The sequence below is a fragment of the Labrus bergylta genome, chromosome 18 (genome assembly GCF_963930695.1).
Source record: "Labrus bergylta chromosome 18, fLabBer1.1, whole genome shotgun sequence".
NCBI lineage: Eukaryota > Metazoa > Chordata > Actinopteri > Labriformes > Labridae > Labrus > Labrus bergylta.
Window position 1 is genome coordinate 19,258,114 of NC_089212.1, and position 18,552 is coordinate 19,276,665.

The 18,552-nt window shown below is 40.6% G+C and overlaps 1 protein-coding gene across 3 annotated transcripts; it reads right to left on the reverse strand.

Annotated features, from left to right (window-relative positions):
- Window positions 1–1,893: 1,893 nt before the first annotated feature.
- Window positions 1,894–15,821, reverse strand: ptbp1a (polypyrimidine tract binding protein 1a). 3 transcript variants are annotated; one of them, XM_020627142.3, is made up of 16 exons: window positions 15,733–15,821; window positions 14,884–14,937; window positions 14,598–14,628; window positions 11,070–11,130; window positions 10,734–10,906; window positions 10,137–10,283; window positions 9,785–9,958; window positions 9,238–9,348; window positions 8,925–9,105; window positions 8,701–8,781; window positions 8,362–8,519; window positions 6,951–6,984; window positions 5,765–5,857; window positions 5,298–5,514; window positions 4,919–4,996; window positions 1,894–4,730 (listed from the first exon to the last, which is right to left on the reverse strand). In XM_020627142.3, the coding sequence occupies exons 1-16, from the start codon at window positions 15,738–15,740 to the stop codon at window positions 4,598–4,600; spliced, it is 1,734 nt and encodes a 577-aa protein (XP_020482798.1). In that variant the 5' UTR covers window positions 15,741–15,821; the 3' UTR covers window positions 1,894–4,597. The 3 variants fall into 3 exon arrangements, with proteins under 3 accessions (XP_020482798.1, XP_020482805.1, XP_065822291.1); XM_020627149.3 differs by having other exon boundaries at window positions 14,598–14,625; window positions 15,733–15,790; XM_065966219.1 differs by lacking the exon at window positions 15,733–15,821 and adding an exon at window positions 15,156–15,315.
- Window positions 15,822–18,552: the final 2,731 nt, after the last annotated feature.

Sequence of the window (18,552 nt, forward strand, 5' to 3'; positions counted from 1 at the left end):
AATCTAGTCAATCTAAAACAGACATCCAACATTCTTTTCTGACGCTAATGTGAGGATTGAACATGTCACAGAGTTTACACAAGACCGTCTTTTGATCCATTTGACCTCTAGGTTTCCATTTGTGAGTGTGGCCTTGGCGTTTTGGGAGTATATTTGCTTGATTAGAGGCCACAGCGCTAATGGAAATAAATGTTCCCAGATGTGGAAGGATCACAACCCCACATGGTTTCATTTAGTCCCCCCTTTGCACAGGGCGCTGGAGAAAGCCAAGATCTTCCCAAAGGTCTGCAAACAAATGCCAAAAAGGGAGGTGGAGTAATATGGTGACATGCATGACACGTTGAAATCGTTACAGAACAATTGGGGAGTGACATTTTGGATGTTGTGCCGGAGCTAAGCATAAACAGAATTGCATCTTTCTTTGGTGTCAAATTACTTTTTGATCAGAGCAGTTTAGGAGAATGTTTTTGTGCCTCTGATGGACAGGTAGTGCCAACTAGTTCTTTACCTTCATAGTGTCTCCACAGATTCATATTTTGTGTGCAGTTGACTTCTTAAATTTGATAACCCCAAAAACACATCACAAATCTATGTTTGGATCATTTTACTTTGAGTTCTCCTTCCACCCAATTATGCAATCTCTTTGCATTTCAGTGTATTCCGCAGAGGATGCTGTGTAGACTGCTCACTGCTCTAAATTACTCTTGGTGCAGAGCGAGATACTAAAGAAGCTGCAAGTAAACAAGAGTCTGAGGTATCAAAGCAGCATCAAAGCCTCCAGTTGCTGCCATTGAGTTTCCCTGACTTGTAGAGACACACTGAAGATGTTTAAAAAGGATGCCTGAAGATATCTTTCAAAGGTGACTGTTCTGAAACCTGAAGGGAAACATTCAAATAAAGTATCTGCTTTTAGAATCCAACAGCTTGCTGTTATCCAGCGAGTAGGATGCAGGTATCTGTCATTTCTACGACCTTCAAGCACACTTGCTTATGCCAAGGAACAGAAGAACAAACAAGTGCCTTTTTCTCTGGTGTTCACGCTCAGTTGGAGCACGCTACATGCAAGACCACACTTTGAAAATAGCTGGGTTTATATGACAGAAATCCAGCACTTCTCAACCACAAATACAGACAGCAGTGGACTCGTTCTCCTTTTCTGTCATTTGTCCCTCTCTGAAAAGGCAGGGAAGATGTGAGGTTAATCCCCTCTGCAGCTCTGTAAGGGAGTCGAAGAAGGAAAAAACAGGGTATAATGCCAGAAAGCCCAAGGAGGCACTTGAGATTAAGCCACTAACTATTGACATTGTGTGAGTGGCAGGTAAAGTCACCTCTGCTCAACAGCCTTTGATTGCCAGCAGAGAGCAAGACCTCCCCCTAGTGGTTCAGTAAATGAACAGCTAGTCTGTCATTGAGGTTTGTTTCTCACATCCCCAAGAAGCGATGCCAGATATGCCCCAATCGACATGCTTATGTTTTATCTTCATTATTCATCATATGCTATACAGGCACTCGGTTTCCACAGCAACCTGGCTCTCTTTCTAAGACAGACCTGCTAAACCGAAAAGGTCATAGAAGATCACAGAGGATGGAGGATTATTCAGAATCATTGAGAGCAGCAAGTATCCAGGCGCTGCATATCAAATTAACTCTCAACGCTGCCATCGTCATGGCAGCTGTTTCATCAGGGGGGGATTGAGCGGGACTCAGATGAGCAGTCAGTCAAGTTTCAGATGGGATGAGTGCAAAGTGGGAAATACAGTGAAAGAAAAAAAAACAAACTCCCCACCAGGAGTAAACAGGATGGGAAAAGGGGAAAATGTTACAAAGTGTTACCTGTTAAAGAGCAGTAGTTCCACAGCAAAGAGGAAGAAACAGAAACCAAATGAGGCCAGATGAAAGAAGGAACAAACTAAAGATTTATTGAAGGCAGCAGAAGATGCAAGAGACAAGAACAGAATGGCAAAGGAGTGGGGGTGGGGGGCACATACAGAGACATTTGTGTGTTCAGATAGTTTAATGTCTTTGTGTTACAAAAGGCTTTTTTTCTGTTTTTACAGCTCCAAGAGCCTAATAGGTCTGTATTGTTTTATCAAAATATACATGTTTTGAACTTAAAGTGGAAATAATCCAAATGAATTTGTGGTACAAAAACATGAATATGTACAACCATCAACCCAACTTCATACAATAACCCCACCCCACCCCCTATAAAAAAAGGAGAGAAAATAAAAGCTTTTAACAAAAATGGAAAGGCATATAATCTACACAGTCAACATCACAGCTAGGACTGTGGTTCATTTAAGTATCCATTCTAAGGCAATCTCTACCAAAGTAGGCTCTTTGTAAAGTCAAACAAAACGAGATACAGTTTACAGTAAAGGTTGAAACTAAAAAGAGATTTCAAATTGATGTGACTTTTGTCATTTGAGCAACTGGAGAGAAAAAAAGGACACTGAAAACTTGTGTATCTGTGGAATAGCAGGAATGTGAAAAAAGAAAAAACAATCACAACACATCAAAACAGCGGGGGTAGAAGATACTTTGGTCCTTAACAGCAATAACCGTCTGTAGCTACATGAAGCTTCGTTACACCATGCATAACAATCTTTTACAAAAATAGAGACAGAGCTCGTCTGCATCTGGTCCAAAACTACAGTGGTCGAGGTTGTGGAAACTGGTGCTTGAGGCACACAGGAATGTGACGATGTTTAAGACTTCAGCGTGATGGTACCAAGTTGGACCTATCATTGAGGAAAAGTGCACTAAAGAACCTGACTGTGGCACAGCTAGGCAGACTGGGAGTGGGCGAGGGCTTCTCTCACCCTGAATCTTGAACTTAAGCAAAAACATAAAACTGGGTTTGTTTGTTTTTTTAGGCATAGTCAAAGGCTGTTGGTACTTTCTGTTGACAAATGCCTCCAAGCTGCCCTCTCACAGGTAGGGTTACCTGAATAAAAATGAAATAAAGGCATCTTTTCAGACAGGTCAGATACACACCTGAATGAGAGGTAAACAAAGTCAACTGACAGGGGCCAGAGTGTTTCAGCCTCACACTAAAAACTTAAGGAGTCAAGGCACTGTGATAATCAAACCCAGCCACTACATACAGGTATCAGTTAAGCGTAGAAGTGATACACGTGTAAATGCTAACATTTAAAGAAAAGATAAATGAATATATGTGTCCACATATAGATGAACATAATATGGTTAAATGAGGCCCCCCATCACCATTATCCCTACTGAGAGAGAACTTAATGAAGGCGAGTGGGGACTATAAGACAGGAGGGCTGGATCCAGCTCAACTCGTGCCACAAAACACCTAACAGAGCTACACCACCTAGTAAAAATATAAGGCATCTAAACTGACTTACATTCATAGTTTCTACATACATAAAACGGGGATATATGCATACAAAGCTAATGATAAACATTTGTGTTCCTAAGAGAAAACTGAAGATTGATGACCCCCATCCTGTGTTCTTACAATGCTGGTACATACCAAAAGGCATGGGGGGGGAGCATTTAAAGAGCCATGTCCTGTCCAAATGAAGCCAGAGCGATGCTCTAGGCCAAACAGTTGGGGCAGAGTAAGGCACAAGACTGTATATAAAGGCATTGACAGAAGACTGTGTCCTTATTGAATAACTTCAGATAGTGGTATGGATCCCCCAAAGCAAGAAGGCGTGTGTTGCCAGAGAGAAAACAAATCTAAATGGAAACTAAGGAAATAAATTGCTGTGAGCCAGAACTAAATCTTTTGTGTAAAACCGTTTCCAACTGGCCAAACAGGTTCAAAGTGGCATTTGAAAAAAGGCACACAGATATATCCACACGACTATCATAGTACAAGGAATGCTTAAGTGTGTCTGGTATGGATGTGATTCATCCATAGAAGCATACATCCATGGTGGAGGGTGTCTTTTTTTTTTTTTTTTAGCGATTTGGTCTAAAGTGACTGTTCATCGGCTGCCTGTACTTGCCCTCCAAAGTGATAACATGGTTCATTGCAGAATGCTGCCCCTTCCCCAAGACCCCTCCTAAAACTATATACTGGATCAAATTAATTAGGCTGGTCTACAAAGAACTACTGAAACTAATTATTGATCAAAAACATGCTTGCTTTGATTGCCCTAACTGATTCCTGAGTAGAGTAAGGGCTCTTTTTTTGTGCCATCTTAGCTAACCTTTAATAAAGTCAAAGAGATAATGTAATCACGAGGTAAAGACAACTTTCTGTCTGATTTTAAGGTTGATATAATAATGCAATATGTCTGAGGACTGAAAGAAAAATACCATCAATTTTGCAGGGCCGAAATAAACTACTCAATAATTAATGGGGGATAGAATTAAAAACAATTTGAATCCCAGCAATCCAATATTTCTATTTTTTTTAAAATCAGAAATGTTGACATTTTATACCAATAGCTAATACTTATAACTTTAGAAGTAGGATATAAGTAAGAGTTGAGGTCAGGGGAGCAATATCTACAAAGAACCACAGCCATAAATATGTAATGGTGGCCATTTCCACCGAAGGCAACCTTGACAAAAGTAGCATTCAGGTGGCAACAGGTTTGGAGGGAGGAAGAGAAGGCACTCAGATGGTGGACTTGGAGAAGGACACTCGAAGGTGGTGGTTCTCTCCCAGATCGTGGTTGTGGAACTCGATGAGGGACTCAATCGCTTCCTCCACTGAGCCCATCTGGATCAGGGCCATCTTGCGATCCTTTCTGTTAATTAAAAAAATAACATTGTGTGTTTTGAAAAAGTCAAAATGCTGCCTAGGTTTGAGAATATTGCTTGCAATTTGCCACATTGTGCTTGAGGCTGTAATCTTTTCTGAAGAAAAACAGGAATTTATCAAGCAATAAGGACATAAACCTAAAACAAAACTGAGCACAACTGGAATGACACTTACTGAAAGAATTTGAAGGCTTTGACTGTGGCTCCTGAGCTGGCAAAAAGTCTCCTGAGGTCATCCTCCACCACAGACGGCCTGAAAGTAGCGAGGAAAACAAAGAGTTTAACAAGAAGTTTTACAGACTCTGAACTTAATAGCATATTTTAGACTCTTTTCTGGTATGTTGAAACAACACACACAGGACATCATTAAATGTAAAACCCTTTGACATGCACATTTAGAGATGCATAATTTAGGGAATACCGTCACAGCTACGTAATCCCAGGCACTTAATAAAAAAAAAATGACTCAGGACTACAAAGCAAAAAAGCTTAGAGTGCAAAAGCTGCCAGGGAGAGAGAGGGAATGAAAATGAGCCTCTCGCAGCAGCACTCACGGTATGTTGGAGAGGTGGAGTGTTGCGGAGGGTGGGAAGATGTTGGAGTAATTTTTGGAGCCAGGCTTCTTGAAACGATGCAGCGGTGAGTTGCCGTAGTCCTTTGTGAGGCCCTGGTCCTCGTGGCCTTCTCTGGGGAGCTGCACGGTGGTGTGTTTGGAAAATGTCACGCGCATGTCTCTGCCATGAAGACGCTGGCCGCTCAGGTGGCTCATAGCTGAGAAAAAAAAAAAACAAAGACAGTCAACACTTGTTTGTTAGAATATCTGTCAACTAGACTCTCCGATGATACTGTTTACTCATATTGTCGTCTACTTCAGTTGAGACAAGAAACAGATTTGAAACATGGGTACAGGATGATAAAATGATGTGAAGAGAAAGGATAAAACAACATGGTAAATCAATGTCTTGGCTTCCTATTGGCTATTAGAAGCCAGCAGTGCTTTGTAGAGCTTGTGTGTAGCTACCTAGCTGTGCCTGTGTGCTATCAGACATCTGGATCAGAGCATTCTCCTTTTTATTGAACAGGATCTTCACTCTCATCACGTCGCCATACACACCTAAGGAGGAAGAGGAGGGTGTCACAATAAGAGTGCAGCATAGAAGAACTCAACCTTAACAGGAGCTACACAACCAATCACAGCAACAAAAACAGTTAAACCCAATAACTCTAGGACATTTATACAGAAACTGAATGAATACTGTCAGAAATACACTGTCAGGATCTTCTACTAATTTTATGTTCAGTGGACTCGCTTAAATTAATCCTACATGAGCCCTGCTAGATAACAATTACACAGAAGATGATTGCTATAATGGGTATGGGGGGTAAGGGGAGGAGTAGTGATTTGAAGGAATAAATCAAAGTGTTAAAAAAAAAAAAAAAAAAAAAAAAGAGTAGTATTGATTGAAGTTGATTTTTTGACTAACTTGAGGGCCTGAGAGAGAGAGAGAGAGACATGCAGGTGTAAACTAAACATGCACATACCTACGTTAGAGTAACTGAGACAAACTGCAAAAAATAATTATATGGTGACATAATCCAAGAGATATGTCAACTCATAAACACTAAAAAAGCAGCAGCATTTCATCTATGTACTGTTGCTAAGTGACTTGGGGCACCCGCTAAAAAAATTAACATATGAAAAAAAAAAATGGAAATTTGATGAATTTTCATGGTTTAAAATTGGACCATGCAAAACCAAATAAAGTGTTGACTTTTATCCTGCTCCTGGGGGTGAAGCTTTAGTATTTAGGTTGGCTTCTCGCCTCATCCCTGAACAAAATGATCCCCATATTTCTATTTAGTGAGGCGCTATTTCCGTTGGGGCGCTCTTTGAAGATGAAAAACTGCAAATGTTTTTCTTTTTGCCTATGGAGGGCAAAGTACTGCTGTTTAAACTTTAATGAAATGCTGCAGCTTTGTGAGGCATTCTCACCTTAGTTTCCTCACACAAACCCACAACAAACCAAAACAGGTCATACAAACCCCCAAACAAAGACACCCCCACCCCTCATAGCCCTGTAAGGCTGATGACAAGACATCAGTGGTTAAAAATAAAAAAACAAAGCCAACAACATGAGACAAGACATGCCCACCTTGCGAGGTAACAGTAGTAATAAATAAAAAGAGATGAAAGGATGATAACGTACCGAAAAGAATAAAGAGGCAGTGTGGCGTAACGCTCTTTAGAGACAGCAGGGGGAGCAGCGGGGCAGGGGGCCAAAGGGGGATAGGGTACAGGGAACAGGGGACAGGGGAAAAGAGACGGAGCGGAGTGGAGGACAGTGGAGTGGAGTCGGGACATGTCCGCAGGCCACAGGCAGCGAGGTCCACAGGAAGGCCACAGTACCATGGAGGAAGGAGAGGCATGAGGGACAGAGAGAATGAAGAGAGGACAAGAAGAGGAGGAGTAGATTCAAACAGCATGAGAATGGTAGAAGAGGAGGAAAGAAAGAAGAGAGTGGAGATATGATGGCAAAATCAAGGTTGCCAATGTTGTATTTTGAATTTGTGGGTGGAATCCAAATTGGGGAAAATGAATTATGGAGAAAAAGGGTGGTTGTATGGAGGGGTTGTAGTTGTGGTTACAGAGGAGTGGCAGGGGTGGGAGAGAGGAGGAGAGAAGGAACAATTGGTCGTGGGGCGTGCAGTCAGTTGGCAAGAGTTGGGATGAGGTTTTTTTTTTTTTTTTAAACACAAAAAGAGGGAGAGGGGGACAGAGAAGAAGAGAGAGAAAAAGGAGGTAAAAAAACAAGGTCAGTATACACAAAGAAATGTAGTGCTTCAGACAGTAGAATTGGCTAAATTAAAATGCACTGTCACTATGGGAACACTAGGAGAAAAAGAAGAGAAACAAAAGATTAACAATGAAATACAGAAAAAGGCAGAGACAATATGTACTTTTAAATTACATGCTATGTTGTTCTGAATTACTTCAACTTTTATCATGATAAAACAGTCAAATCTGAATATCAGTTATAATAACCCTGTTTAAACTCTAAAAGCTATGTTTAAAGTTAACATGCTCAATGTTGCAACTACATAGCTACATTAAATGTAACAAGTGTGACAGACTACTTATACCTCCTAAAGACCTTAATCACAGACATGGTGTTTTTCTTGAAATATATCTAGAAAAAAGTAATATTGTCTCTCCAACAACTCAAGAATGATTTCAACTAATGGACAAAAATGAAGATATGAAATGGTAAGTTTAAAAAAAGAAGTTAGTGTTTTGAATAAACTTAAAATTCACAGTGAGCAAAGTGGCAGGTCAGAAATGCAGCAGGATTGTTCGAACACAGAGAGGGCCTGAAAGAGAAAAGGTTTGGACTTGATGACCCCCCCCTTTCTTTATTTTAAACTTTGGTATGAGCGCTCTTAGTTGCGTGATCTAGACCTGGTTCAATATCGGGGGCAAAAACACAGGAACCCTTGAACAAATGGACTCATGAACCATAGTGTAAAAAAAAAAAAAATGGCACGGTAACATTTTATGTTTATCAGCACTGTACTGAAGAGCAGGATGTAGATCTGTTCAAGCCTAGCAAGTTTACTGACCTCAGGGTTCAGATTGCTGACCAGTAAGACATTGTTTCCCGCAGAGGGAGCGAGTCCTGACAGGCCGAGCCGGCTAGCTGCTGCTGCTGCCGCCGCCATGCTTCCATGGCTCATACCCAGGGATGCCAGGGCACCGGGCATACCAGGCATGGACAGACCTACGAGGAACAAAATAATAATCATTCCATCATATTTCTCTCCTCATACTGAAGGTATCTGGTAAGAACAAGATGACTGCGAAATAAATGAGTCAGCAGAAAGGCTAATTGGTTTCTCTGCATGCAGCCGTGTGAAGACAGGAAACAGGCATCATTTTAAAAGTGAGAGTTTTGTACTGACCTGCTGTCTGCTGGATAGCAAAGGTTGGTGGAAAGGCATGAGCTCCACCGTACGGAGAAGCTGAGATTATGCCTGGCGCAGCTGGGACAAGAGGAAACATACATTTTTAACATATGTATGGTGAAACCTGTGCTTAAAGTAAAAACTGGAATATGTAGAAATACATGTTTACCATTTATAGATGTGATGGAAAAACTTTTACTTAAATGATGTCTCATTCTTACCAAATGCAGCAGCTGCCATGGTCTGGTGGTCAAGGGATTGCTGTGAATCTGCAGTTGGGAGGTCTGGTCGGGTGTAATCCCTGCTTTTATCATTGTTGTACTTCACATTGAGGCTGGTGAGCTTGGAGAAGCTGATTCTCAGGGTACAGCAGGCATTGTAGATGTTCTGCCCGTCCAGAGACTGAGAAAGATATTGGAGCACACAGGTTATTAAACTGTAAATGTGAAAAAGCACATGTTAATCTGTTACTCAAAAGGTAACAACATTTTACTGAGACCTTGACACAAAGAGCATTTGTTATACACGTCTTACCAGTTTGGCATGCTGAGCTGTCATGCCATCGGCATACTGGATCAGAGCCTGGAACTGGTTGTTCTTAGTGAATGTGATGATCTTCAGCACAGTGCCAAACTTAGAGAATATCTGAGGAGGGAAGAAGGCATGATCAGAGATAACATAACAACACCCTTCTTGACAAAAAAATAATAGAATTCTTAACACACAACCCAATTTGTATGTATATCCTCTTAAAACAAGAGTCAATGACATGTTTTTGAAGCACTACCAGAATCGTAGTGCAGAAAATTAAATAAATAAGCGCTGCAGACAAATATTTCTTGGTAAAATAATGAAGAGGGGGAAGTAGACAAGAATGCAACAATATCCACAAATATCTATAGTATAAAAAAAAAAAAATGGAGCCTGGAATAGGTTGTCAAGCTGTGCATCAGTTCTAATCAGTCAGAATCGAAATAACCCAGTTGCATATTCCACTAATTTGAGTAATTGAGAAACAGTAGATTGTAGTTTATCAAACACATTAACAGGTGAGGTCACTCCGCCAAATTACAGTCTGTACCTGGTGTAGTACATCCAAGGTGACGGGGTAGAAGAGGTTTTCTACGATCACTCTAAGGACAGGACTTTGGCTTAGTCCTCCACCACCAAGGCTACTGGCATCTGCAGGAATGGCCATGCTTCCAATTCCTCCTCCGTGAAGTGCATTGACTGCCTGCAGAGCTGCCTGGGCACGCTACAGAGAAAGAATGACCGGATGAGACAGTGTATTTCAGTTCTTTGTTGAAGCTTTCTTACACGTTTTAGTATTCGCAACCAAATTCTTGAACACAACATTACATTGCTTCATTAAGGCCTCAAATTGAATAGAGGACAATTAAAGCTCGGGTGTATGCATAAACACACGCTCTTACCACTTGGTTGGGTGAGTTGTCCGTCTTGAGCTCCTTGTGGGTTGAGTACTGCATATAAATGGGGTGGTTTCTGATGACAGGAGTGACAGAGGAGTAGTAGCTCACCATCGTCTGTGCACACTCCTCGCTGTTCAGTTCCAAGAACGCCTGCAGGAGAGGATTAGTGAAACATCACATTTACTTATGCTAAGACACCAAACATAGGCAACATTTAACAAGCTCTCCCATTAACTCATCAGACCTGTAATAGGCCCTTTAAATCATGATCGTTGCCAGTGCTAGTTAGTATTCACTGCCCATCACAGTTTTACTTAACATCTTTATTAATTCTAACACCAAGCTTGTGGTGATAGAAAACAGGAGATAATAAAGACATTCATAGAAATGACATAGCATGTCTCTCGAATATTTCATCGAGTACAATTTAAGTTCACCTTCTATACTACAAGGATGTAACAATGGGGTCGTTGTTATTATCATCAGGTCAGGACAAAAGGCTGGAAGCTGATCCCCTTTTCCCACGTCTTTAGAGAAATTTCTCCCAGCAGTGCCAGTCATACAGGTTTGGTGAGGACACCTGCATGCATCTGTCCTTACCTGGTTCTTTCCTTTCAGCATCAGCAGATTAGTGACCTTCCCAAAGGGCAGTCCCAGTCCAATAACCTCAGCCTCATTTATGTCGTTGGGCAGCTTGCGAACGTGGACCACACGTGACGGAACACCGGGACTGCGGACGTCACCTTTGAATTTTTTGCTGTCGTTGCCATTGGCTGCGAGGAAAACAGAAGCAGATACAATCAGGCAGAGAACAGAAGGCGCTGGTTCGTCTTGAATAATGGATTGATCACCATGGCAACACAAACAACACAGACACGACAAGCACTTCAATAAAAGAGGATGCAGGCCCCCCCTCCTCCATGGCAACAGCCCTACCTGAGCTCATGATATAGGGCCCGTTGGTTATGCAGGAAGAAAACAGTTCGTCGGATCCCCTCTGCAGAAGGAGAGAAAACAATGGTTCACTTCAGTGCTTTCACCAATGAGGGCACAGCATGGCAGGTGGAGAGCTTGGCTCTCATATTTCAGAGCCATTGTGTGATAAGCAGGAAGTAATCTGATAACCAAAAGAGGATTGAGCAAACACGCTTGAGGAGAACTTCACCAGCAGGAATTTAGGGAACAAGCTTTTAAGAACGAATATTTGACTTCCCAACCCAATTTTGACTCTTCTCCAACAGCAATGTCCAATTTAAACCCTTTAAGTCACAGATGAGCCATTATTTCTGACATGAGCCAATGTGCCAAGTTATCATTCTTCACACTTGATGAACAGCTACTGTTCAGATTTAAGCTCTCAAGACAGCAGTATAAGCTTATCTCAACAGCAGCTGTCAGTCAGTACAACCCATCTTCTCATAATTCAGTATTAGGAGAAAGGATAACACTCTGAAGCCCTCTGGAAACGGAGGGAGACAAGATGGGGATACATCCAGCCCACACTAGTTCACTGTCTGCTGTCTCTCTCTATGTCTAGTAGATTTAAAATGCGTTTCCAGGGCTGTGTGTGTGTTTGTGGATGTGGGAGATGAAGTATAGCAGTCACAAGAAGTGGCTCAGCAGTCTAAGCTGTACCACACGCTACAATGGAGGTCCTGTTCTGGCTGAGACTAGCGGCATTGTTATATGGCAGCACACACACATATGGAGCCCTAAGGACTCTCTGGGAGTTGAAGAGCCTTGGCGCGCTTTTAAAACAACCGGTTATGCAGGTTTGCAAGCATTCTTCTCTACCTTGTGAGAATTGGCTTTTACATTTGCAAGACAGTCATGGGTTTAGGAGTTAGACTGCAAAATCTTCTGATAAAAGGCTGGGTTAATTAATCTGACAGCAATCGTTTGGTGGAGGTACAAAGTTACTGGCTCCGAGGGCACCACACAGTTAGCAGTAGTATAAACTACCCTCTGACTTCCAGATGGTTGGGCTTAGACAGCCACTCTCACTCTTGAGGCCCCCCCCAACCACACACAGGGTCTGCTATCGCAATTCATGAACTTGAAATAACAAGACACATTCCTACACTTTCTAATTAAGGATTGAGGAGCGGGGTCCCCTAACATTTCAAATATGAAGAGACAGAGTGCAAACATGACAGGCAATCAGTGACATACAATGATTAAAATCCACACTAAGCTACAAGACACAAAGGGAGCAATGTATACAAAGGAAAGATTATGAGGGGGAAAATGGGAATGTGCTCTTTGTTCACATACAGCAGGGGATAGGTTTTGTAGTAGTAAAGAAAATTGCATTGCAATTTTATTAACAGTGCAAGATTGAGGACTTTTAGCGAGTAAAAGGAAAATGCAAGGGACCAAGTTTTTGCTTGATGTAAGTGCAGAGGCCAGATGCAAGCCATGAGAAATTTAGGAAGTGGCTCCAGCCTGACTCGGTGCTCGTGGGCGGGCTGTGTCACATTATCAGTCAGCAGACCAACTCAAAACAGGAAGAGCAAAAAGATCAGGCCTACTTCCAGGGTTTCGCTAAACTTCCTCCTGGGGACTGATGGTTACTGTTCTACGGCAAGACTTGCTTTCTCCCTTCTCTCCCTCCCACTCCCTTCTTCCTCATTCTAATAATAACCACATAACTAAGGCTGTATACAGTGCAGAGGAGGGAACATCAACTCACATACAGAACAGAGGACTGTGTAAAAACTGACTGAAGAATATTCCTATAGCTCTGGGAGTATGGTAGGGAGTGTAGAGCAACACAAATGGAAAAGTGTTAGAGCCAGTGGAAGAAAAACAGCTTATAAATGGTTTGTTAGTTGACTCCTACACCGTGCCAAACCTGTTTTTCCATCACAAACCCACTAAATGTGTATTGACTCGTTCACATCCTTTGTTTGCACAGGATGTAACAGTATAATAGTAGCCTTCAGGATACGATGACACATTGGCCGACATACTAAGAATGGTTAGCAGCTTCCTCTCACGGACAATGAAAATGGCCTCCATGAGCTAAACTTTTAAGGGCTTTTGGAATCATTTGCAATGTATCAAAAAATGGAAAGGATATATAAAGGATTTATTTTACATACATATATAAAGAAATGTTTAAAAAGGGTACGCATTTGTGAGCAACCTTGTTTTTGACTCTGTTGCAGGGATTGTTGGGTGGTAATGGCGGTGAAAAGCACAAAGAAAAAGAGCACAGGTAGAGACATGTTTTTTCTCTCACTGTGATCAGCCTTTGCCAGTGCAGGGGGGCAGGGAGCTGTGCCTCACGGGGGTTGGAGGGGGGGGGAGATTGGAATGTGACCGCGGAATGCCAGACGCTCTGCCCAGACAGAATAATTACAGATTCCAGCAAAGCAGCGCTCCATAACTCAACATCACTATTATTGCAGCAAATAAAAACAGAAAACAAGACAATCAAAAAAAAAAAGATGTCTTGTGAACTGATCACCCAACAAACAAAACTGTTAAAAACACAGTCCTGAAATAAATAGAGGGGGTGTTGGGGTGTGTCCCTTGTTATGGGCGTGTGTTACAGTGCTTGTTTAAACAGCAATAAGGACTTTGGTCGGATGGATGAGGACAGTTACGGGAGGATGGTTACAGCCCTTACTTCAATTACTCCACCTTCAAATAGCTGCCCCAGGCCGTTACCAAGGATGACTACTTAGGCAGGCATTTTTATTGGGTACGCGAGTTAACAACCAGCACTTTGCCAAAAACAAATGTGCAACATTTTAAACAAGTTTGCATGCAGAATGGGACTTCTATTATCTTTACAAAAGCTTATAGCAGCCAGTCCATTTCTAGAAATGGTAAAACCAGATTCATGCACTAAAGATTAACACTGTACTCATTTGTTTCACTGGTTCAAGTAGCCTGGTGATAGAAGCAAGACAGAATAAAAAGGATCAAGGCAGGATTCAGCTGCTTTCTTAACATTCCAGTACAGCCAACAGGCTATTAAAGAACACACACAAAATAAACAACAGGAAGTTTCATTTCCCCCAACAGCCTCACAACCTAACAGAAAAACAACACGAGAAAAGAAAAAAAAACATAAAACCATGCTTTTGGTGGTCTAACCTTTTCCACTTAAAAATAGCAAATATTCCTTCTCTACAGTTTTGATAGTTGCTGCCACCTCGATGTTCTGATCATTTGATTGCATATTGCAAATCTGAAACCAAAATGAGAAACCGTATGCAACTTCTAACTCACTACACATGAGAAATGGTTTGGCAGCAGTTCTGTAATTACACAGGAAGCCGAAGCAAGCTGAAAATTCAAACCTCTGACTGTTGCAAGTTGAAATTTCAAAACGTTTGTAAAACCCAGCTTTCATAACTTTCGATTTTGCTGACGTTAAACTAATCTTATAAGGCAATGTTACAAGGATCAAGTGACAACATACAAACACAAAGATGATTAAGTGTTGCCTACCTTTGTGCCAACTGATATGTCATGGACACTGCTGTGAAAAGAAGGAAACGTTCATTAATATAAGGAAATAGTGGGAAAAATGACCACTTGCAATGCATTGAGCACTCAGGAAGCTCACAGTCCTCACAAAATGACATATATCGCAAAGCACATTTAACTAACTTCCTCATTCGGGGATGAGAACATGCATAAAGCTTTTAATTTAATTCAGAAATAACCACAACTCAAAAAAAAAAAAAAAAAAAAACCCACAATCTCACGTCAGTCATGCATAAAAAATACTTACTCAATTTCAGGGACGTAGCCGGATCCCAGAGGGTACAATTCAGCGTCTAGGCGGCTGCAATGAGTTGACAATACACATGAGAAATGTTAGTGGAAACCTCACAATACAACGGAATACAAATAAATAATCACAAATGCACTAAAAGTGATTTCGAAGCGACGTTCAGGCTCCATCGGAAATCGCGGAAACCGTCGAAATTCAGACGATAATAACAGAAAAAGTAACTTGCGGGATATAATGTAACGAAACCAAAACGCTATCGAGTGTCCTACCCTTGTGTAGAAATCCGAGCGGCGAAGACGTCTCTTAATTCAATCAACACGAAATGCTCAGGCCAGACATCTTCAACATGGCCCTGGCAATCCGCAGACAAGTGAATGCGGAAATGAGACACGTTGCTTTAGCCAAGCGCTCAAGCTGCCCGTGAAGTTACCAAAAAGGTACAGTTAGCGAGACTTAACTAGTGTCTACGTTAGCGAGCAGAACGTGTAAACGGGTTTTTTTTCCACAAAGAAACGAAAGAAAGTGGAATCTGTGTGAACATTAGGGTTACGTTTGTCTAATGTTGGAAATTAAAATGTTACAAAAAACAAAAAAAAATGTCCGTTCAAGCGGTGGCCACGACTAGCCAGTTGCTAGTTAGCATCCGCTCCTCCTAACTGTTGCATGTTTTGATGGAAGGAAAAAAAAAATGTTTCTAAAACTTTCGAGTTCAAAACGGCGAATAAAAACAACGAGGCGTCAAAAAAGTCCGCCGTAATGTGAAGATGGATTGCCGCGCGTTTACGTTTTTTTCCCCCTCCTTGTTAAATTAAAGTCTTAAAAAAGAGTGTTTCTTTTTACACTTACCCGTCCATTGCACAAGAAAAAAACTGCAGGTCTGAAACGAAGGTAGGGCGGCAGACTTGCTTGATTTTCTTTACAAAATGGCTGAACGCGCGGAGGCGAGCGCTGATTAGTCCAGGGACTTTCAAGAGCCCAAAAGAAGGCGGGGACAAGCGACTTCTTCGGTCGTGATTGGTCAAGACGGCTATCATTTTGTGATAGTAAGAAGGCCGCGGCAAATTTCCAGTGCATCATACAAAGCGGTAAGGAGTGATTGTTTTTGTTTTTTTCAAACGTGATGAAACGTTTACTTTGAGCTACGGGTTTTTTTTTTTTTTTTTGGAAGTATAAGGGGAGAATGTTATTCTGAGTAATTTTAACTGAAGAGGGGACTAAGTACACAACAGGTGGGCTTTTTTTTTTTTTTTGTGCAATATTTATTTATATTTCTGCAATATTTACATTTCGATCTGTGCAATATTTATTTATATTTCTGTAATATTTTACATTTCATACAATATCTTCTGCAATATCTATTCATATTCTGTTATGCTACTACCTGTAAATAACTCCTACCCATCTTACCTGAATGAGAGTTCCTTTTTTTTTTTTCTTCTTTTGTTGTTTTTAGCTGTGGATGCTTGTATGTGTGTGCACTTTAAGGTGAAGCCAAATAATTTCGTTGTACAATTGTATAATGACAATAAAGACATTCTAATTCTAATTCTAATTTAACAGAGAAGTATTGCATTCTACAAACAGGTAGAAAGTGGCTGTAGGTTTTAACATTTGAATGATACTTGTAACAAATTAATACCCTTTCATGTAAATTATTTTGCAGACCACTGTATGAAAAGGAGCTCCTTTTCCTGTACTGAAACACAAAAGTCTCACGCTAGTAATTAATGTGTTATCAAAATGTAGGCAACTTATAAGTAAAAGTACCCAATTCAGACAAAACATGGCCAAAGTGGGTAACATTTATTTAGGTATTTAGTTACTAATTTGCAAAAAGCTGTATAGACAAGCTGGTACTAACATGATTTTGCATATTGGGAATGCTCTACATTTCCTAATAAGATGCAAATGTAATACAGTTAAAGTGTGCAGTAGCAATACGTTTTAGTAACCTTTAACTCTTACGTGTAGGCTTGTGTAGCCTAATTCAAGAGTACTTTGTCATGCCAAGGACCCCCATATAGCATCATCCTCAAATAGGGACCCCCCTCTTGCATGTTTTCCTCAACTCCTTTTATGTTACGATTGCAAATATTAAAGAAACAGCTTCTTAAAAGGTTTCTTTATTGTATTAACAATTACAAATATTGTCATTCAATGTATGATTTTTGTATACAATCTTTTATAAACTATGTCCCCACAATAATAAACAGACATATTAACAGTAAACCTATTTTCTTACAATTTTTCTCCCTCGTTTATCATTCTTTACATTCAGTATGTCGTTTTGTTGTTGTTATTTTGTAATATTGAAAGATTTTCATAAGAGAAGATCACACATTAGTGTCGTGATCAATAACTTCTAAAAAAAAAAAAAAACAATCAAAATGTTATGTACTATATTATTAGTAGAAGATGATTTTAGTTTTTTGGTCCAGTTTCCCCCCTCCTCCCTCCATGCCATCAAAGACTGGCCTAATGGACTTTAATTGCGAAGGGAATAACGGCTATCTCAAAAATATACCCATGTGGAGTACTTGGGTATATGAGACAATATGGCAAAGATTTCCAAACTGTATATTAGAGAATTCACCAAATATCAGGAGAGTTAAGCCATGTTTGCTTGGCGGTCGTCCCATGGGATCAGGTTTCACCATATAATTCACCATTATAATTTGAGCCTTGGAAAGAGAATTCAAAGGCACAAACAGAAGCCTTTTTTATTTTACAGCACAGTGCAACAGTTTGTGATTGTTTCGGGTGCCAAATATAGATCTAAAACTACTCAAATTAGCAGATGGTTCGAAGTATTTAGATTAGATTAGTATTTTAGATTCAAGTATCACATTGTCTGCAGTTTAAAGCCCATGATTAACAACAAGAAAAACTGGTTTTGGTTGTGTACAACAACACAACCAAGATGCTGATACTGAGACATTGTCAGCACAGTTGATCAGGGAAAAGATAGGCAAAGCATAAGGCGTAAGGCAACATCTTTACATGTGGCCGTGTAGGAGACCAACATAAACTGTTTAAAGTTCAGTTTAGCTCAGTTACACATTACTTAAAGTTAGTGCAGCAAGCAAGGGGGGGGGGGGTGTTCACCCATTCCAACCTAGTTAATTATTCATTAACAATTGAACATGTGTCTTTAAAGGTAATGATCGGGTATCTCCAGCAGGTACCACCATGTGTTGACTGAACAATCAGTGAATGAAGTCTGTATAGTTTAGAGAATTAATCTCGCGTTGCAAGTTTTTCTTTAACTGCTCTTTCACAACGCCCCCACCCACACCCCCCACTCCAAAGTTTCTATTACCTTGCTAATTGGTACAATGAAGAAGAAGGTGGGGGGGATGCAACTCCCAAAGTTCTCTGAATTACCAGCAGGTATTATTGGTAGTGAACAAGCTGAAGATTATGGTTAAAAAACGATGTTTAGAGCATCAGAAACCACATTATTATTTCTCTGTATCCTTTGGGTGTTAAGGAAAATAAGTGAATACAACTATATTTAAAGGGGAAAATAAGTTATAGTATTTCATAACAATTTCCAACATATTTTTGGTCTCATACTGTGCTAACTAAGGCTTAAACTTAACAAACTAAATACAGCGGAAAGGTAATTACTGTTAGTGGTTGCCATAGCAGCAATTAGATTTAGCT